General features: G+C 44.9%; 2 protein-coding genes across 2 annotated transcripts in view; both read left to right on the top strand.

Annotated features, from left to right (window-relative positions):
- The window catches only part of SCAP (SREBP cleavage activating protein), a 90,884-nt gene extending 80,862 nt beyond the window's left edge, over window positions 1–10,022 (top strand). The window contains exon 28 of the mRNA XM_075681505.1: window positions 1,569–10,022. Coding sequence (XP_075537620.1) covers window positions 1,569–1,748 — 180 coding nt within the window. The 3' untranslated portion in view covers window positions 1,749–10,022. The remainder of the gene's footprint in view (window positions 1–1,568) is intronic.
- Window positions 10,023–19,130: 9,108 nt separating this feature from the next.
- The window catches only part of LOC142572413 (membrane metallo-endopeptidase-like 1), a 3,241-nt gene continuing 32 nt past the window's right edge, over window positions 19,131–22,339 (top strand). The window contains exon 1 of the mRNA XM_075681504.1: window positions 19,131–22,339. This exon is cut by the window's right edge and continues 32 nt beyond it. Within this exon, the coding sequence (XP_075537619.1) occupies window positions 19,331–21,754 (2,424 nt within the window). The 5' untranslated portion in view covers window positions 19,131–19,330 and the 3' untranslated portion in view covers window positions 21,755–22,339.

The raw sequence follows: 22,339 nt of genomic DNA, 5'->3' as shown, positions 1-22,339 counted from the left end.
CCGTTGCGTGGTTTTTATAGTTTGAATTAGCTGGAATTTTTCTCTGTTCAAATACATTGGACTTTCCGGGACCAGCAGGGCAGTGTGAATGATCTGTCAATGCAAATGGAGAGATTTCTAAATTATTGGGGTTTCACTGTACCAGCTTTGTGTCTTTGCCAAGATTGGTTGGTCATATGCTACTCATTTAGGACAAATTTAGCCAGAGTGAAATTTAATTGCAATCGACCGTTGATTGTTATCATTACCCACTGGAGTGGCTTAGTTGCTATGGTCTGCTGCAGAGCGCACGGTTGCAGTATTGCTTTGAAGCTGTGCCAGCATTTTGATGGTAGTGAAATGCAAATATTTTCGGGAATTTGGATTTAGGTGCACTCTAAAGGACCCCAAATAGTCAAAGACTAATCTAGAGGCCATCACTGTGGCATCCCTTGTAATCCATTGGGCAGTTTTGGGACATTAAATTCCACAATTTAAGGCCAAGTATGATGAAATATTGAACCTGGTAAAAAGCCCTATTTCAGCTAGTCTAGATATGGGGGAGCTTCCATGCAAAATTTTACGTTTGAAATACGAGTAAATGCCTCTTGAATAGCTCGCAAGAATAGCTGTTCTTGATATTAAAAATGAAAGAAACGTCTGACTCATGACCTAAAACACACAGCTTCTCGGCATGACCTCAGTGCCCAAGGTGCGCTGAGAAAATCTTAGGAGGTGACGTGCTAGGGCTTATGTCATAAGCATTCATTACTAGGGCCACATGTTGTCTTCTTAGGTGCTATATTAATAGGTTCTAATAAGAAAGTTAGACAACTACCAGCACTGCAGCTTTGCCATGATTGCTTCTTAGTATAAAATACCTGTTTATAGCCAATTTAGCCTATTTCTTTTTTAGGTTGTCATCATTGCTATCACAACATGGCTATAAAACTGATTTCTGGGTAAAGTGCTCTGCTTTCGTTGTGTAAACTCATTCAAATTAGCAGTTATTTTACATGTTAAAGCTTGTCGCAACAGAGCCATGTCACTTGCGTTTGACACTTCGGAGATTTGCATGCAATACACTGATGCTCCATTTGTTTAATCAAGGAATACAGACCACAGTTCTGTTCACTATGTTTACGAAGTCTTTCTGCAAATAAGGAATATCGCAAACACTACTAGACAGCACGAAGGATGACAGGCTGTTGTCTGTTGACAGCAACAAAGAGCTGTCCGACAGTGCTGATGCTGTGATGACAATGCATTTAAAGGGTGAATATTATGTCAAGTAAATTTTGCACATTTGATGTTCTTTCTCATCACAAGAATTAGGTACATGCTAATGTTCCCATCTTATAAAAATCAGGCTTGCATTTGATATGAATGTGCAATATTTCCTCGCATTCTGCAAAAACAATTTTCTCTTCTAATTCATCATAACCACTTCTCTGATGTCTCCCAATAGAGTGACACTGCATGTAAATAAATCAAGTAAAAATGAAGCTACCCTTTTATTTTTTGTTGCTCTTATCATAGGCTTACTTCCGTTGTTCCTCTTTTCCTGTTCCTACACCACTCAACTGCAGGACCACCTGGTTCTGTGGGACTTAAACCAGGGTGAGGCTGTGCAAGTGGTCATGCTGGGACCGGGCGACTCGGGTGTGGCTGTTCACCAAGTGCATTGCACTTCGGACGCAGTGGTGTGCGACTATGGCCACAGCCTGTGTGTGGTCTACTTTCCAGCACTGAGCACCAAGTTCGACTGATAGACCGGGACTGGGAGAACTCTCCGTGCCCTTTGCCAAAGATCTCGTCACGAGGCTGGAGACAGCCGATAGTGACCACAAACGCAGACTAATGTTGACAGGCTGCGTTGTCAGCATGAAAACCAGATTCCGAGCTTGCATCGTGAGCATTGCCTCACGGTCGATACTACGTTTGCTTTTTGTTTCACCTGCATTTGAGCCCAAGGAAACAGAAGTCACATTTGCCAACTTGCCATAATGACAGCCAAGTGTGCAAATTAACACTCCAGCTCCAAGAAAATGGCATCGACACCGCTATGGCCACTGTTGTTATGTGCCCCTCAGATGACTGCATAGCACATGTTTTCATCTCATTATTTAATTTTCATGCTGGCATTGCAGATTCTGTCTTTCTCATTTATTCCGGTCTCACCTCATGCCCATTAAGGTGCTGACAGCACCATACTCATAACTTCTGCAGTCATTTGTGAGTGTGCCCAGAGTGTGGTCGATGTCTCCAGAAGACCTACAGAGTCACCGATGGGAAAGCACAGGACACTTTGCCGAGCACTTTCGACTACTCCACGCATTGGATATCACTGCAGGCATCACCATCATCTTCATGTGTGCAGCCCCATATGGCCCTGCGTCATTGTCGTGTTGGTGTTAGTTCATCTCCACCTTCGTGCATCTATGAGCAGCAATGGGACACAACTGCACCCAGTGAGCTTCAAGTGCATTTGAAAGCACTTCTGAAGCAAAGTTCTTGGGCCCATTTTTTTTAACAGCTGATGCATCACAAGAAAGAAGGGAGAGAGAGAGAGACATTTGTTTTAATGAGTGCTGATAGCTTTTGAAGGCTATCAAACAGGTAAAGGCTTGTTGAAATGTTGCCTAATGGAAGACAGCAGCTTATTCTGTTAGATGCCATTGCTGCCGCGTCAAGCCTCGCTGACAGTTGTGCAATTCGTCACTTGCGTGAAGTAAGAAGCATGTGATTGTGAAGCTCAGAAAACTCGTCTACTGCAGAAGGAGTGGAGATACCACTGCAGGCATTCTACAGCTCCTTAAATTCATGAATACTTAATTGTTTTTATTGTAGCTTGTTCTCTCGTGGTGGTTCAATTCCTTCCCTGACACTGTATACTGAGTGATTCGAATGGGAAGACACGCATGCACTAGGATACACAAGTTTCATTTGCATGCTGCAGCTACCATTTGCAAGGGACCTTGTTTTTAATGCATTTGTGGACTTGTTTAAAATTAAGTCTGCAGGTATGACCAACTTATTTATTACTCTTCTCTTAGTAGCTTTTCACTTTCATTCTGTCTGTTTTTTAGAATGAGTCGAAGTTGTTTTTGTTCTATTATATGAGTGTAGCTACTGTGTACATTTTGCAACCAGCATTTGTCAAGTGTACATATATTGTAGCATACCTTATTGTGTTACATTGTTATTCCTGCTGTGATTAAGATCTATAACTAAAGCTATTGCTGCACTTATTGATATATGTGCGCGGCTCTCAACTCACTGGGATTTTAAGTCACTTGAAGCTGTATCATGCTTTTGTGGACCTTGTAATGTGTCTTGTCATGCCATTCAATGTATGTCTGTATTATGCCTCTTGTTTAATTTCACCCGTGATTGCAGTGTCTTCTATTCAAATGATTTTACCAAACAGCCAGCCACTTTGCAAAAGATCCTATAGTTTGTTTTAACTATCCTGCAAAGTTTGGGTGTTTGTCATGGCATTGGAATTGCATATCGGGCTTTTTTTTTTTTTTTTGCAAGGAAAACAATATTAAGAAAATATTTAATCTCTGTGAGGATGCTTTCTTTACTACTCGTCCCTTCAATGCAGAATACACTAGGAGGAGGATGAGTAGTGGCCACTTTCTGTTTGCTACAAAGGCCTATGTAGCAATGGCAAGATGGCAGAGGAGCAGCGGAGAAGGCTGGCACATAATTTAAAAGTGCCATTCATATTTTAAATATTCTAGACAGCTTCACTTTTTCTCAGTCCGATTATGCAACAGTGCACAAAGAGTGTTGGGCTCGACTCTATCATGATGCTTGATGCTGTCATGACGCAAAGCAGCTCACACTGCAATGGGCTGCTGCGACACCTAATCCATCATTATGGGCGTGTATCGCAAGGGATGGTTCGTCATCAACAGATGAGGTTCATGAGCTAAGAGACAAGTACAGGCGGTAGAACCAGTTTTTTTCAAAAAAAGATCGAACAAGGCTGCAATCATCACGTGAGAAGCATTTCCAACGCCCTTCGTATGTGATTTTAGAATTAGAATGGAAAAAAGATAAATTTTCATTGTTAAATATTTCAGCAATGAATGACGTTTTTAAAGTTGCATAATTGCTCTCGCGTCCCATGGTGCCCCCCTGTACTGCCATTCTAATATTACCTTTAATGCCAGTAACTAGAAATGTTAACCAGTCCTACGCAATGAACAGACTGTGACAGCTACTTGTTCATCTGTTGTCCACGATACTGAAAAGACTAGTAGTGAAGAAAGAATCCTCGCAGTGGTTGAATTTCTTCTTTAAAAATTTTGAAGATTAACTGAAAGGAATATTTGGTCATATCCCACAATGGAAATAGACTTACATGGTTCAACATGCTGTGCCTGACCTACACTGAAGTTATAGTAGAGATATGGGCATGCAAAGAGCAAATATAATTCCACATGTCCCAATTCAAGCAGACACTGAGATTCTATAAAAGTCCAAAGTCTGTGGATTTACTTTTTTTTTTTGCAGCAAACAAATTGCAAGCTGCTGTATTGTCCCTTGATTCCTTACTGGAATAGAGTGCTCCTCATCAGATCAGTTTGACAGAAGGAAAGAGCTAATACTTATGAAACACACAGGACACACGTAATGCAATGCAGTTCACTTATAACAACACAGTAGAACCTCATTGATATGTTCCCCTTACGTACGTTTTCCCAGCGCCAACGTTCGCAATCGAGAACACAAAAAAAATTACCCAATAAGGCTAAGCTCATTCTTTTACCGGTTCATATGTTCCAAGAAAACACAATTTTTCGGCACCAATGTTCAGTATGTCGCCAAACTGCGATCGTATGATGAGTTTTGTGGTTGCTAGGTCTCATATAAACAAAATATTTGTGAGGCTCGCGGTTGAGAACAGTATATAGCTGCCTGCCGTGGCAGCTTCACCACAATACTCAACCGCCCATCTCACGTGAAAACGCCGGCGCACACTCAGTTTCTAATTTCGGTACCAGCAAATCTTCGCAGGGGTCGTCGCACGCCGCGGCATTCCAGCTATTACTGTCAATCCTACTTCAATAAGCATATTCACCTATCTGTTTCACAACACGCTGTGCCATCGGTAGCGTAGCACATGCTTTTAATAGAGGATAACTGAAATGTGCTGCCATTCCCTACGGCAGGTGGCACGATGTGGGCATGGCGTTTCGGTTCAGTGGCCTCCGGCGTCGCCCACCAGCTCGATTTCGTTTCGGTTTCCTGTCGCCCTCTTAAAACACCACACAATGGGAAAACAAAACATGTCTCGAGCTGTCAGAGTGCACCACCAGCTCCACCGGCGCAGGCGCCTCGTGCCACAGCGATCCGTGTGACGCTTTGCATTACTTAGATGTCGGCAATATTTGAGCCTGTCAAATATTTTTAGATACTTAACATCAGACATTTTCCCGGATAGTACGTTTTTTTAAAAGTTTTTTCCAAAACATATGAATGAGGTTCTACTTATTCACAAAACTTGACAATCAAATAGTTGTAAGCAATCATCATTGTATCTAGACTAGTCTTAGAACTCTGTGTAAGGGCATTAAAAAAAATTTTGAAGTCAAAACTCAACATGCTTAGTGCCAGCAACGTTGCTGCCCGCAAATTTCTGGCTGTGCCACACAGTAGGCGGGCAAATGAAGTCCAAAATGTGTGCTTACTTGTCCAGCAGGCAGCGCTTGACGCTATCGTAAATATCTGTTCACGTAAGTTCTCTGGACTGCAGGAAATTATCTGCCATATTGCGGATTTAACATAGGGAACTCGTCTGGCATGGTAATACTCTATACATTATGTCAGGATCATTTAGGTAATTGAACTTGTTTATTTAATTTCTTGTGACACCTTGAACACCTTTTCCCAATCTACCATTTCATCATTGCATCCACTATTTAACACTAGCCACATCATTTTATCCAGTCAAAGCAAAGTTGATCTTGCTTGAAATGGATAATTACAAGCTGTATATTGTCTTATATGGTATTAACATAAGTGAATTGCACTGAAGGGGAAAGATCATCCATCAGTTATCAGCATCTATTGTTTTTTCACTGGTGAAACAGTGCTTCCTTTGGTCAGTATGTTGGATGCTGCTGGACTTGAAGCGCCTGGCTTAGGTTCATGTAGATCGCCTGTTAAAAAGAACATAGCTCCTATTGACTGAGATTGTGTGTGTTTGTTTACCAGATTTTCATTTGAATGGAAATTTGGATTAATGGGATTATGATGTACAAGCTTTATAGTGTACAGGTACTGTTTTCAGGTTTGCCTGCATGCATGAACTGTGTGAATTCAAGTGCATGAATAGGCAGCAGTTCAGTGTCTGTCACCTGTACAAAAATTTTTTTGCACTGTTCTTGTCACATTCTCAGTACACATTTGGCTTTGTGAGCTCATTGTGCTTCACTGCTTGCCCTGGTCCGTGAGGTGTACATGATGGGTGCAGCATATTGTGCACTCCAGTGTCTGGTGTAATGTGCATGTTCCCGAATAAGGGTTGAGTGCCGAGGTATTTCTGCTACACTGATGTTTGACAAAGCTAGTGTCAACGTGATAAAGATTAAAAAAGAAGCATGATTTCAGAAAAATGAGCCGTACACCTGCTCAAATCCTCCAATTTTCATTGTTTCGTTGCTTGGCTAGTTATGTCTTTGTCTGTTGGATGTCTGCACCTATTAAAGGGGCCCTGAACAATTTTTTATCAAAGTCACGAAATACATTTGAAGTTAAAAGATGCTATTTCATAAATACTTTGCCACAAAAACTACTTCAGTGCGTTCAGCAGAGTTATTGGCAATCAAAGGCTGCCTTTGATCCCCATCGTGGTGCTCCCACGCCTTTTATTAATTCCTTTCACTGCGAAGGCTACGGCGAAGTGTGGCGCGTCTACAATGCTCCGCCTACTGAACGTCACCGTGGAGCACAGTTCGAACATGATTTAAGATGTTTGCGTAGACTCCACTATTTCTGATTTCGGTGCCTACGACGCGCCAAATGTGGCTGTATTCAGTGGGCCGCAATGCACTCAGCGAGCAGACTCGTCACGGCAGCTGTGGTATCTATGCTGGATAGCAGACCACAGCTATGTGCAACTGTAGTGCATATACGCAGCATTTTCTTTGTGCACAACAGGGCTTGAGTGCGCGCTCCCACTCATATACTCCAGTCTGGCCATGCTCTGGGGTACAGGCTAGCTTTGTGCTGCACCAGCTTGACCGATGGATAGTAGCGACATCCAACTTGAGCATTTTGAAGTGCTGTCAATAGCTCAGTGCAAAGCAAAGTGTGCCAGAGCATCTAGCCAGAAGCAGTTGGGAGTGAGCGTGCACACACAAGCCTGTGTGTGGTCTGACCTTAAGTTTTGCGTAGTTCGAGGACAGTTGAGTGTTCAACAGTTGAGTGTTCAAAACTAGTCGAAATTAGCAAGACCCAATGACTGCGACACTGATAAGCAGGGTGTCCAAAAATTCATTTTTGTGCCGGTGGTTACGGCCGAGCGTGAGCTGACAACAGTCGACTTCTTCTGGAAGTATGGAATTCTTATCGAAATTTTAAAGCAGATTTCCGGATTATTAAACTGCATCAATAAATATACGCAGTAACTGTAGGAAGAAGTGCAACCCGCAGTGGTTGCTTAGTGGCTATGTTGTTGGGCTGCTAAGCACGACGTTGTAGGATTAAATACCAGCCATAACCACATTTCGATGGGGGCGAAATGCGAACATCTTTGTACTTGGATTTAGGTGCATGTTAAAGAACTCCAGGTGCTCAAAATTTCTGGACCCTTCCGCTACGGCGTGCCTTATAATCAGATTGTGGTTTTGGCACATAAAACCCTATAATTTAATTTTAATTGAGAAGTGCACTGTATCCAAACACCCTTCTTGATTGATGTCAGCTATTAGCCAATAGCATACATGAATTTGAATCTGCTATATGATGGAATATAGCTACCCGAAAAGTGCAAGAAGAATTCAGTTGAAAAGAGAGTGTTTGAGAAAAAGGTGACTTCGCACTCCGCTTGCAAAGTCTATGCTCTGTGCACGACTGCAAAATTTGTGGGATATGTTCACAGCAGCATATGTTATCAGCAGACTGTGTTTTTCCACCAAGCTCAAGGGGTGGTTCAGAACCCCTTTAATTGCCCTAATAAAGTTAAACTCAACATAATGAACACTGATGTAATGAATTATCAGATACAATGAATTTTTGGATATAACAAAGTAAATGTAAAATTTCATTTGCCTTGCTTTATTTGTGTCAGTTCACACATTCTGCTGCTTTAAACAAACCAAAAGGGAAGCCAGATTGCTACATCTTGCAATAAAGCTTTTTTTTTTTCTTTTTGTGTGCAGCTTTTTAAATGTATTAAGCTAGTAGCAAAAAAATTCAAAATTCTGAAATAAATCGTATGTGCATGGGTACGCGTGAGTCACTCAACACAAGAAAATAGGTGTTCTGGATGCTTGCACTTTACATACAAACATCTTACTGGACTTACCTCGAGCAAAGGCTCAAGACGTGGTCCTTTGTCACACAGGAGGTGCTACTTGTGGGTGGAAACAATTGCCAGCACCAATATTTGTGAGCGTTTTCCTAACAGATATATTGCATAGAATGGGCAAAATCTCACTTTGATTCCAACGTCATTGCATTGAGGTTAGACTGTACTATATTCTAGAACACCATGGTAGTTTGAACCTGCAGCTGTTAGTCATATTGTCATGTTCTGCATGAATGCATGCCATGACTGAGTGCCTTCTCGTGTCAGCCACAATCTACAAGTTAGAAGAAGAAAACAGTTTTGTTCAATTACCATTTTGATGATAGCATTGCACATAAATAGATTTCTGTATATTGTATTTATAATGACAAATTATTTTCTTGCATAACACCATATGTATATAGGATCTGGCACCAGATTTGCACCATTTTCAGAAAGTAGCACTTTTGAAAGGCTGGCTGTAGAAAGTATTGAGCTATGCAGATGTTCACTGCTTGTTTTAAGACACACCTTTGGCATGTTTGTTTTGTGTGTGTGTGTGCGCATGACTACAGGGCATGGGTGAAAAACGTGAGTTCCTTCCATGCTGCTAAACGGGCATTAGTAACAAAACTTTCATCCCAGGCTTGGCACATAGAATTGTACCATATATTTGTTCGGAATAATGACAAAATACCGATTTAGGGCTTTTTCTTCAATTGTGTTGTAGAATTACAGTGGGCTGCTGCGTAAAGAATTGGAGCTAAACCTGAGGGAAGCTAAGACTATGGAGGGAAATACGAGGTCAAAGGATTTCGAGTCCTGCTTGTCCTGATTTTGCATCTTATTTGTAGCATGGGCTTCGTTTATCTTTTTTGTCAGGTGCATGCCAAACAGTGTTCATGTTGTGAGCATGTGCTTTTTCTGGTGTACTGAGAACGCAATTTAGAAGTTTTAATTTTCTATGCAATGTCTTCAGGCACCTGAAGTTAGTAACTTTATGGAGTCCCTCTGGTGTTACGGTGTACCTGGTACAGCTTGGCGCTGACCATGGGAGGAAGTGTTTCAGTAGCAGTGAAGTACAGAAGTGGCCACAAGCCAAGACCCCTGTGCATGGAAGTTCAGTAGGTCATGTAAATTTATTACGAGGAACCTTTCACTGTTCATTCTTGTTTTCAACCTCTCTGTCAATTTCACTCACAAAGCCCTGCGCATGGTTTAATTTAGCTAGATGGTTTTTCTGTTTCTTTCTTATTTCTGGTTTTATTAATTCACCGAGCACATCCTTCTAGCAAACGTGTTAGCCACCGACGACCTGTAACATTGCCTTTGCCTTGCGCGATTCAACATGTTGAAGTTGCATTAAATTTGCGCAGACACATTGGTTGCATTGTTCGAGAAACAGAGATATTTTGCTGCAGTGTATTTTCTGTGTCTCATCATGGCAAGACATAAAATTGCATTTGTGCAGACTGGTTTTTTACTCATAATAAATTATATATATTGTATGCTTCAATGTTTCTGTGATATTATTGTACCAGTATTGTACTGCAGGTCATATAGCCCCTTGGAGCTAGTTTTAAAGAGCTAGTCTGATGCTCACCCAGCACTGTAGAGCACTGTGTAGAGGGGAGGCAGTTGTGCGCATCTTCAATTCTTGCCCGGTCGTTGCTGCGTGTGGCGCGACTGAGTGCGGCTGCTCACATGCCCTAGCTTGAAGGTAATCTGCGGTGGGGTACAGTGGTAGTTGAGCTGAAGTGGCTTAGTGGCGCTGGTGGTTAGGTGTGCTGTGTCCTCGAGTGCCTAGTCATATGACTTACTGTTGTAGATTGCATAATCTCATGTTTCAGAGACACACATGTCGAAGCTAGAGGCAGCACGAAGCATTCGCTTGCCACTCTTCAAGCCAGCGTTGCGACTGCAGGTGTCCGCGGTCGAGTCAGATCTGTTCATGTTTGCCTGTGCGAGCGTTGCACCATGCTTGTAAATTTAACAGTTAACGAATGTATGTTTACTGCAGTTTATGCAGCCAATAAAACAACTAAGCTACTTCTTATAGTACTTATAATTTTCTATTGCAATCAGTGCTTCACAATTCGGACAAACTGTGACATTCGTTACACAGTTTTTTGCTCGTGTTAGAAAGTTTTAGAAATTGAACAGCGTTCAGGGATGCTATCAGCCACACATACGAAAGAATGTGGGGAGTACAAAATAACCCAAATGGAGTATGGTTTTTGGTTATGCAAGCCACATCGATGCGCTATTGGCGAGCATGCTATGCTACGCCCACCGTTGCTGCATTTTTTTTTTAATGCGAAGCATTCTTCGCGAACGCACTTTGAGTCTGTCTGTCTGTCTGTCTGTCTGTCTGTCTGTCTGTCTGTCTGTCTGTCTGTCTGTCTGGTTCCCTATGTCGTGATGACATCATGGTCGTTTATTCAACTGGGTTTTTTTATCAGAATAAGCATGGGGGGCATAACATGCCTTTATACATAACATTAATGTCATGATATCAATGGCATGACTTATTTGTCATGGCATGTATGTCACGACATCAACGGTATGTATTAAATGGTGCCGTCATGACCGTTTCTTTAACTATATATGTCAGGATATGAATGACGCATGCATATCTTGACATGAATGATATGACATAAATATAAAAGGGTGGATAGGTGGGCTAGTTGGTAATGCATATTAATAAAAACTTAGAGCGCTGAAAACACAAACGACATAGAAAAAGAAACACCATATGTGCTGGGGTGTGTTTCTTTTTCTACGTCTTTCGTGTTTTTAGCGCTCTAAGTTCTTATTAAGATATAAATGTTATCACGTGTGTCATCACAAGAATGGCATGGATGGCAAAATATTTCATGTGCCTCATGTCATGACATCAATAACATCACATGCTTGCCATGTGATGTGTCATGACAAATGGTATGAATGACATGATACCGTCGTGGTCATTTCTTTAACTCGATAAATATCTAGATATGAACGACATGACATAAATAATGACATGAATGTGTATCAGGACATGATTACTATGAATTGCATGATGTGCATGTCATGCATGTCATTATTCTTGTCATGTAATATTCCTGCACATATATACGGATACTTATCCAGTTAAACGACCAGCCAGAGCCTTTATCTGAGCACTGAAAAAAGAACATCTGGGCAAGTTGCGAGAACAAAACGAGATGATCCCACCCTTTGTAGAGGACTGCAAGACATGTGCGAGTTACTCCCAACCAAGTTACAAAAAATATTGCTTCCAAGTTCGTCCTACCTAGGAAGCACAATTAAGTTGACTACTAGCCAGTTTGATACAGCTTGGGCAGGCTAGAAACAGCTAGAGCTATGTCAAGCTTGAGTTTAGATATCTTCAAGATAGCTAGCGCTTGACGTCTCAGCTGTACTCGCTAGCCATTGTGAATACGTTAGAAAAAACATCCCAAAACATTTCAACGCCCTGGCTAGCACTTGATGTCGCCAAGCCATACGCTTCTAGCCATTTTGAAGATAATTACTTAGAAAAAAAAAAGTTCAAATTTCGAAGGCATAGCGAGGGAGGATCCAGGGCAGCCTTAACGAATTGGAGGGAGGGGGTGCCGGCTCGCCAATACATAGTGAACGGGGGGTGGGGGGGGGGGGGCGACATGGTCAGTTTTGCTAGCGCGGAAGTTGCCGGCATGCTTCGGAAAAGGTGAGGGGATAGCTGCTTTGATGGGGCATATGAAACCTCTTGAAGCGTAATGAGCACCACAAATGGAGCGCGTGGAAACCGATAAATCATAGACTTCCTACGCACGCTTTGAAGTGCGCAAGTTCACCGGTTCAAATCTGGCGCCACAATGATAGCATGCTGCGACGTGCAGCCCACTTAGGGGGCGCGAAATTTAAAGTAAAAAATTATATGCTGTTCAAAAAAACATAGCTGGGCATTAAATTGTTTTAAATTGAAAATATGTAAGCATGAGAAAAGATTAGACAGCTTAATTCAAGCACAGCGCAGGTTGCGCCACATGCAACAGTGCCGCTTCGCGTTTTTTTTTTCTTTTGCCAATTTTACAACTTTCGGCAGCGATAGCGGCTGTTCGTTTGTCCTGTTCTCTTGCTTAAAGTGATAGGAGTTTTCGAGTGGAGAACTTCGGATCATGTTTACAAGAACGGCATGACAATGGTATAGCAATGCTGTGATGGTGACTGCACGACGACCATGAGATGACGACGATGTCGTGGCGACAGCAGCGTGACGGCAACGTGATGCCGATGTTGGAATGATGCCAATGGATTGACGATGTTGTTATATGACATGACTACGACTGTCGGATGACGGCAGCGTGCCGGCGATCGCATGACGACAAACTAATGATGAAGGTGGAATCACGATGAGGGCATGACGAAGGTATGGCGACAGTGGCTTGACGACAGTACAATCGTAACGACAAATGACGGCGATGAAATGACCGCGGCGGTATGATGACAACGTAATGACAATGATATGACAACGTAGTGACATCAACTGAGTAAAACCAGCGGAAAGATGAGAACGACATGACAATAAAAGAATATGATCACAATTTCATGAAGGCGATGAAATGACGACGGAAGGAAGACAGCATGACGGCATGTTGTTGTGTGAGCTTACGTCTGCGCTCACGTCCACATAATCTGCTGCCGCAGGCCACCTTAATTCGCATTATATCGAGGATTTGCTTGCACTATGTCCGATACTAGCCAATCGGGGCCTAATAATTCGTAGTATATCCGTTGCTTCTTGCGCTCTTTCCTGCGGCTTTTCGCCCTATCTCCGGCATCGGCCCACATTTTTCGGAGAAAGATTGGCGCATCCTTGCTCGTGACCTTGCACTGACCTTTGCTCCGATTAGGCAAATAAACGTTTCGCATTCAACAACATCCTCCTGCTCATATTTTAACTGGATTATGGCAGTTCATTCAGCCAATCAGCGTAGGCAAGATGGCGAATTGGACAGCAGCGAGGTGTCCAGAATTCGAGGCTACAGAGTTCTGTACGTTTATGCACTACAGCTTATGTGTATGATGATGATGATGACCTCGACGTGTTTGGCGCATACCCGCTCACGGGGATTGGCCAAGAGTCGGGCAGACTTTACATGTGTGTTAAGGTAATAAATTTAAACATCTATAATTATGATGAATAAATTAAAGCGAGGAAAGTTCAAAACGATTCAGTAGACACTCAATAAAGAAGTATATATAATATAAATGAGGCAATAAAGGAGGAATGAAATTAATAATACGGTCAACAATGGAAATCGGTTTGATTTGAATTTTTCCATGGCGATGCATACATTCCTGTGTGAGTGCCCAAGCACAGACACTCCAAAAGATAGCAGTGCCGGAGTGTTCAACGGCAGGCCGAAGTGTCGCACTGTAGTTTCCAATGTCCTTTTTCTCAGGGAGGAGAAAATGCTGGCATTCCAGTAAACAGTTTTCAATCGTTTCTAATGAGTTGCAAAAATGGCACAAAGGGAAAATTGCAATACCAGATCGCATGTATAAATTTAGGGGTGGGGCGCGACAACGTAGTCTCGTTAATGTCCCTTTCGTCTGTCTGGTTTTGCAAAATTTCCTGCTCCAAGGGAATTGTAAGTGGTGTAGTTCGGAGAATGGTGTTAGATTTGGTTTTGATGTTAAAATGATGTATATTCTAAGCCTGACGGACGTGATAAAACCCGTTGTTGGAAGAAAAGTAAGCACAGGGCCACTGATGGAAGCCTTGACCGAGCTGTCTGCCGCTTCATTCATGAATATGCCTTTGTGCTCAGGTACCCATATTAATCGTAAACTCCGCAAATGACTTGGAGCAAGTGAGTACGAAGTTTTTAATGTATGCGACTCGCCGGGAGCAGTAAGTGAGGTGCACAGCGATGAAGAATCTGTGATTATTACCGCGGTTGTCCTGGAAGCTTGTAGCTTACGCAAAGCTAGGACAACAGCTGGGAATATTGGAGTGAAGTCGGGAAGCTGAACGGAAGAAGACCAATCCAATGATGATTTAACAATTCCAACTCCGGCCTTTTCCTCACTCTGCGAATCATCTGTTGCTATAATTACGTTTGTGTGCAGCTGATTCAAGTGATCCTGGAGTAAGCCGTTAATAATATGCGAGGGAAGCTGCTTTGCGTTGTCTGGGATATCATCATAAGTAATAACCAATGAATTTGAGATACTGTTTACCGTAATTACATCATTCATATGTACATCTAACGGACTCAATAACGATTGTGATATAATCACTTGTGGCGTGTGAAACCGAGGCCATTTGACTCCAACAAAAGTGGGCTTGTTGAGTGAAGATGGACTGGGACCTTCTTAGTGGGGATTCATAGAGCCTTATGAATGTTTGAATGGTGAGTATTTTAAATCCCATTTCAAGGGTAGGTAATCGTGATTCCTTGTAGAGCACAGCGTTGGCTACAAACTTTGGTAGCCCCAGACATAAACGAAATGCTTCCCGTTCCAGCAAAACTAGTGGACGTAGCTTGTAAGCAGAGGCGCTGGAGAATAACACACAGCCGAACTCTAGTATAGGTCGGATATACATGCGGTAAATCATTATGAGTGTGTCTCTGCGCATGCCCCATCGATTATTGCTTATCCTTCTTAATATCCCCATTGCACGGGAAGCTTTCGAAGTTATATGTTCAATATGATGACGCCAGTTAAGATTTCCATCATGAATAATTCCAAGGTACTTGAATTTTTCCACTTGTGGAATAGTGGAATGGCGGTATGAAAGGGATATAATAACTGGTTCTTGTAGAGGAAAGACAAGAACGGCACTCTTATTTACAATAAGGGAGAAGCGGATACCGTCCAGCCATGTTCTACCTCACACACGTATTCCTGTAAACACTCGTACAGTGACAGAATATCACTTGTCGAAGCAAAAGACGCTATATCATCAGCGTAAACGCACGTGCTTACGTTCTAATGATAAGGAATGGAGCTAAGTAGGATGTTAAAACAACAGCGGGGAATAAAACTGCGCCTTGGGGAACCCCGCGCGTTTATGTGAATTTTCCCGATGAAATTCCATTTTGTGCACAGCAAAACTCCCTGCCCAGCAAGAACTCAGCAGTCAACGTTACGAAATATTCATGTAATCCAATATCCTGCATCCTCTTTATTAATATAGGTTATTCCACACTATCGTATGCTTTAGAAATGTCTAGAGTAAATAGAGCTGCACATTGTTTTTGGTATCGAGCCAATTGAATGCGGCCCTCTATGTTGATGTGTGCGTACCAAATTGACATCCCTGGTCTAAACCCAATTTGGCAGGGGCTCAATAGTTCTCTTGTGGTCACGAACCTAATCATACGTGCGTGTAATAATCTTTCTATTAATTTTACAAAATTTGATTTGAGGGAAATAGGTCGAATATTGCCTAGAACTTACCCTTTGGTTTGGTTTTTCAGCAGTGGAATCACCTTCGCGATTATCCACGCAGGAGGGATCCATGCATATTCTATAGAGTAGTTTACGGCATCTATCAAGCGGTTAGGAGCGTCGTCGAAGAGAAGTTTAATCATTTTAGTAGTGAGTCCATCGGGACTTGAGGCTGCAGCTGGTAAACATGAAACAGCTTGGGATAATTATGACATAGAAATCTCTCCGAAATCTTCTGATGTGCCTTGTCTCTGAGGAGGGGAGAGATGTAGCGAATCGGGTCTCCAACCCTCTCGCAATTACATCTAGAGAGTCAGCTTTTTCACTGGTGGTTAGAGCTATTGACTCCAAGTTCAGGGGGCGCGGAATCGTTTTTTTTTTGGGGGGGGGGGGCATCTTAAAAAGCGAAATAATGAACGCTTATTATTTGATATTGAAAGAAATTCGAAATGGCAGACACCAATTATCTTTGGCCTTAGATACCGTTCTTTTAAATGTTCCAGCAATAAATGTATAGTTGTTCCAGTTTTTCGGAGACTGATTATGCATCAGTTGTTTCCATGCAGCTTTACGTCGCTTGTAGTCCCGCGAGCAATCGTCATTCCATCAATGAGTAGGAGCAGTGCCCTTGCGTGCCTTTAACTGGAACTCTGACCTATTGCGCGAAGTATCTAAGATTGAGCAAATATCATCAGCGTTCAATGAATAATTTTCAATTGATCTGAAAGTGGTATGCAAGCATTTTTTAAATACATGGCAATCCACAAAAAAGTAGGTTCGAGCCTCCACGATGGACTGTGGACCTACATTAGGATGGATAGTTGGGCGTGTTGGTTAAGCATGATCTGAAGTGAAGGCGCTAAAATGACGGAGGACAAAGAAGAAACACACATACACACAGGGCGTGTGTTTCTTCTTTGTCCTCCCTCATTTTAGCGCCTTCACTTCAGATCGTGGACCTACAACTTCAAACACAACTGGAGTATGATCACTGTTTGTCCCAACATCCACCGTTTCCTATGCGGATATGGAAGGACCTGGACCCGAAAATGTAAGATCCAGCACAAATCTAAACTGTCCGTGAAGAAATGTAACTGAACCTAAATTTTGACACGAAAAGTTATTAGTTGTCGCCCAGTCCCATAGACGCTTTCCACACTGGTCAGATCTGGATCTCCATAATACAAGATGTGACTTGAAGTCACCAGCCAATACTATCTCCTTACCGCATTTTGCCAAAACTGATTCTAGTGCGCGTGTATCCTGCACACCCGAAGTAAAGTACATATATTGACCAACAGGAAACGCCTAGTGTCAGGGAGAATAATTTCTACTGCTAGAATTTAACATTCTGGAGACATCAGCTGGAATGATATATTTGCGCTGTGGCAAAACTTGCTTGAGGCCATGATTGATGCGGGTGTCACAAGGCACACTTTTGATCGCGATCAAGCCCGATCCGGATCGAATTTCTCGATCGTGATTGTCTTCTTTGCACAAAATACTGGAGAGAGCCGATCGCAGTTGATAATTTCGATCCGGATTGGTACCGATCGCGATCAGAAGTGTACGTGTGACACCGGTATAACGAGCCCCCACCTCTAGACGGGCGATCTAGGCAAAAGGACCTAAAATTGCGCGAACAAAATAATTTTTCAGGAAGATAACCAAGTTTCTTGCAGTAAAATTACATCTGGAGAAATCTGAGAAGATAGAACGGTGTAAATCAGTAGAAGCAGCGAATGTTGATCTGCAGTTCCACTGCAGCACCCTCATCTATACCTTACGGTGATAAGAGCACCACGGAGGCAACAGCCTCCTCCAAAATATTGCATTTCGGTTTGACTTCAGAGAGGTATTTCTTAGATTAACCGAGTGTGAAGTGGTAGCCTCCAGGGGAGAACACATCCTTTTCGGTGCCCTGACGTCAATTTCCATGTTTGAGGTATCCTTATGTACAGAGTTGCCGGGGCTAGTAGTGGCCTTGTTTGTAGAACCTGGAACAGGCCTGACTTGCTTTATGTGAGTTGTGGACGCAATTTCCCCATCTTCCTGAGACTAGAGTGAACTAGCATTCATGTCAGAGTTTAATGGCTGAGCAGTAGCAGTCGGTAATAATTGTGCTAACTGTGAGGATACAAGTCCATTGAAACATACCGTAACGCTTTCTACAATAGGCTCCATAATTTTAGCCATAGACTTTTCAATAGCTTGTGCGATTGCTTTTGACAGGCTTCCGTCAACGACAGCCTGGTGTCGTGCTGTCACACTCACATAACCATGGACTCTTTCCTTTACCGCCGCAATGGCCTCTCGGCGTGAGCAACGCCTTTTGTCCATAACTTCCAGTATTTGGACTTCTTGAGTTCTAGCAGGGCAGTTTGGGCAATCAGTCTTGTGTGCTCCACCGCAGAGGCGGCGCGAGTCTGATTCAGCCGAGCAGTCACTAGCGGAATGGCTACCGACGCAGGTGCAACAACGAAGGCTAGATTTACAACCACCCATGCTATGACCATAGCGCTAACAATTGCGACATCGGACTGGACGCGAGGCAAGCGGGTCCACTCTGAAGATTAGAGGCCAGACATTTATCTCAGTAGGACAAGATGTACCTGCGAACGTGGCAATTACTGACTTATTAGGGACACGTGTTGTCCACCATTATGTTGCACCGGTAAACAGCAATTACCCCAGCCGCGGAGAGCTTTTCTAGAGTCTCTGCCGGACTTAAATTGGAGCCTACAACACGAACTCTTCCTTTAGTGCAGGCAAGATGCGGGGGGCTCACGGCATCACTTGCATCGATCCAAATGATGAGCACTTAAGTAGGTCATACACGCACGCCATGGTCTGGCGAAAGGCAAACAATCCCACTTCTTCCAAACTGTCGTGCATCAGTGATGTGCAAGTAGTGATGCGTCGCCGCCTGAAGTTTCGCCTGCACTGTCTTCGGGTTGTTGAGCCAGATGGGTCCTCCATGCAAAGGCACCAGCGCCACAGGAATGCTGCGCACCCCACTACGAAACAAAGCTTCAATAGGCATTTGATCAGGGGGTGGGGAGGCCGGACAAGGCAGACATCGCCCCGGGCCGTCCACTGGATAATTTTTCGACATTTGTGGCACTATCTCCGTATAAAAAAATTAACTTTCTCTCAAAACACTACTTGGCACCTACAATAACTGGATTAAATCCGCCCGATACTTAGCCAAAACCCCGAGAGCTCACTGTTGCGATCCGAACCGAAGAGCTGCCAAGTAGAATGATGGTCGATATGCAAGAGTAGACGAAGAAAAATTTAGCCACCCGCTCGTGCCCTTCCTGCTCTAGTGCACGCATTGCGCGTGACCTCCCTGTTCGCCTTTCTAAAATCGTCGCGATGGCAGACGGCAGCAGCACACTACCCAGCATTGCTGGGGAGCAGCAGCACAGACAGAATCCCGAAGCAGTAAGCAGTTCGCCACTCCAGCGGAGCAGCGTCGTGCAGCCCCACCGCAGCGCTTGGTCCGCCCTCCTCTGGGGCCTCACCGTCGCGACCACAACGCTCCTGCTCGTTTCCGTCGTCGTCACCGCCTTCGTCACGACCACGCTACTTTTGCCTCGCATCGACGTCCGCAGTACGTTCGGTCAAACACCGGCACCACTGGCGCCACCTGTGGCTCACAGTGGCTCCGATGCCTTGCCGTTCAGCGAGGAAGCGTCATCCGCGGCAGCATCATTACACAACAAGCGACTGCTTAACGCCAGGTCGCACGAGACCAAGCCCTGCGACTCGACGGCGTGCGTGGAGCAGGCCAGAATGCTGCTGCACCAGATCGACTCTAGCCGAGACCCCTGCGACGACTTCTACGCGTACGTTTGCGACAAGTGGGCGCAGTCGCGGCCCTTGACTCCGGGCGCAGAGCGCGTCTCCGTGGACACCGCCATGGTCGAAGACTACGCAGAGCTGCTGGCCTCGGCTCTGCATGACAACGTTAGCCACAATTTTCCGCAGCTGCGTTTCCTTCTGGGCCATTGCATGGACCCCGAACCGGTGCTGTTTGACAACCTGATCGCCATGTTCATGGACACGACGCACTTGCGACAATGGATGGTGCGCGCGTCCTCATCTTCCCGCCGGCAGCCGTCGGCCGCCGAAGTGTCGCGCAAGTTCGGTCTTGCATTCCGGCAGCTAGGCGTAGACGCGCTTTTCAGACCTTTCGTGGTCAAGGACTTGTCGCACGAGAACAAGCGTTTCGTGGGCCTCGAAGAACCGTCGACGGTGCTGCTACGAGCGCCGCTTGAGAAAGAAGAATACGAAGTAGTGCGTGCTGGCTTCGCTCCCCTGCTGGCCTTTTTCCAGAACCACACGGACGCGGACTTGCTGCGCTTCGAGAAACGGCTCTTCGGGCTGCTAGAGCAACCGCAGCTGGACGTTGCCGTGCTGGCCAATGGTAGCATGGTCAAGGTGCGCGACTTGCCTGCGCTGAGGAACTTCGAGTGGACGAGCTTTCTGCAGAGCGTGTTCGGCAAGGGACTCAGGCCCATAACCGCCCGAACCTACGTCAAGCTTGCCTCTCCCGAGTACGTGCTGAATTTGACCCGCGACGGAGAAATCATGCGGTCGTCGCGAGAGCTGCTGGGATACTTGCTGTTCCGCATCAGCATGGCGCTGTCGCCGCTTCTCGGCGGTACAAAGTACCGCGACCAGGTGGCTGCGGTAAGCTGCGCTCGACACCCACAGTTCGCGCATGCGCTCACACCAGCGCACTACTGTCTCTGCCTGCTGAACCGATTCGAGCCCAATTTACCTTTGCACGCGGCGCGCAACTTGTCTCGGGCTCAACTGTCCAGAAGCGGTGGCGATGGGGAGGATGTACTCGACGACCTGGTGTCTACGCTACGGCTCGTAGTCATCGAGCACGTGCTGGTGCGGCTCGCGCGTTTCGGCAGTGGTCTGAAGGCGAACCTCTTGGAGCTGCTTAACGCTGTCTCGTGGGAGCCGCTGGCACCACGTGGTCTACAAGAAAATGCGAGCACGTTGGCCGCCTACCTAGATGGCATCTACAAAAACAACGCGCGCACCTCGACGGCTCAGTTTTTCTACACCTGGATCCGAAAGTCGCTCGAAAAGCGGCTCATGGCACACATGAGCTCTCGCGCCTCCTTCCAAGGCTGGACAGGCGGATTCTTGAGCGCCGAGGCCCACATGGGGCCGCCTTACAATAGACTGGAGATACCTCTGCCGGTATTCGACTTGTCCCTCAAGGATGATGCCGCGCTGCGGCCTCTCCAAGTGGCCAGAGCCGCGCCCCGAGTCTACCGGCCCGTGTTTCGCGCCATCTACCACTGGGTCTTCAACCTCGAGTTCAGTGGCATGCGCGGCGGCGTTCATAGCCTGGTGCAAGGCTTCTCCGACTTGCGACTCTGCCTTGAACGCCAGTACGGTTCGCTGTCCTGGGCGGAAAAGAGTGCGCAGCTTCACGCGTCGCGTACCTCGTGGTCCGATCTGTGGGATCTGCTGTCGGTGCGACCCGCTCTGGACGCGTTCCTGCTGTACACCGGTCGCGTTTCACCCGACTACCGGCTCAAGCTGCTTGAGCGCTGGAACGCTAGCCAGCTGTTCTTCCTGTACTACGCGGCCAACTTCTGCGACAACAGCAACTGGAGGTACCTGCGCGAGAACGCTGCCCGTGGTCCCCTCAGCCCAGCCTGGTACCGCGTAAACGGGCCTCTTCGGAACACGCCGGAGTTTGCGATGGCCTTCGGCTGCAAGCCTGATTCGTTCATGAACCCGACGCAGAAGTGCGTCCTTTCCATCTGAAGGATGCTGACTTGTGGCGCCAGGGACGAGAACGATGGGAGTTCCGTCATTATTCGGTTCCTCTAACTGCGTACTCCGCGGCGTTTCTTTTCCATTGTGTCTTCATGCACGCGTATGTTTGAGTTCCAACCATTATGATTCTGCACTGCACAAATTAATCGCCACACTACGAGTTACGCCGTAATAGATTTACTAAACGTTGCTTTCATGATGTCGCGCGAACGTGTGATACTGTACGCGCTGCTGTTATTTGTTAACGAACGTGTCATGTGTAATGTTATAGTGCACCTAATCATTTGTGTTTTTTTTTTGCTATGCTTTCTATAAGCCGTGTACACGACTAGAAACATGTCTTGAACTTTTGACTGCTACTATTCGCACCTCTTTCTGCTAGGCTTAGTGTGTACGTATTCCTTTCTTTGACATTTTCATAAAATAAATATCAAAGGTTGTTGCTTGTTTGGATTAGGCATACTATAAGCTAAATATTAACGACTCGTACACTCCTAGATAGAACGGGTTTCAGTTTTGTTCAACGACATAAACGTGGTACAATTGTTCTTACGCAAGAAGTAATAAGAAATA

Source organism: Dermacentor variabilis, chromosome 2 (genome assembly GCF_050947875.1).
Source record: "Dermacentor variabilis isolate Ectoservices chromosome 2, ASM5094787v1, whole genome shotgun sequence".
In the NCBI taxonomy this organism is placed as follows: domain Eukaryota; kingdom Metazoa; phylum Arthropoda; class Arachnida; order Ixodida; family Ixodidae; genus Dermacentor; species Dermacentor variabilis.
The sequence above is the reverse complement of the archived record's forward strand: the minus strand, read 5'-3'. Positions and strand labels throughout refer to the sequence as shown.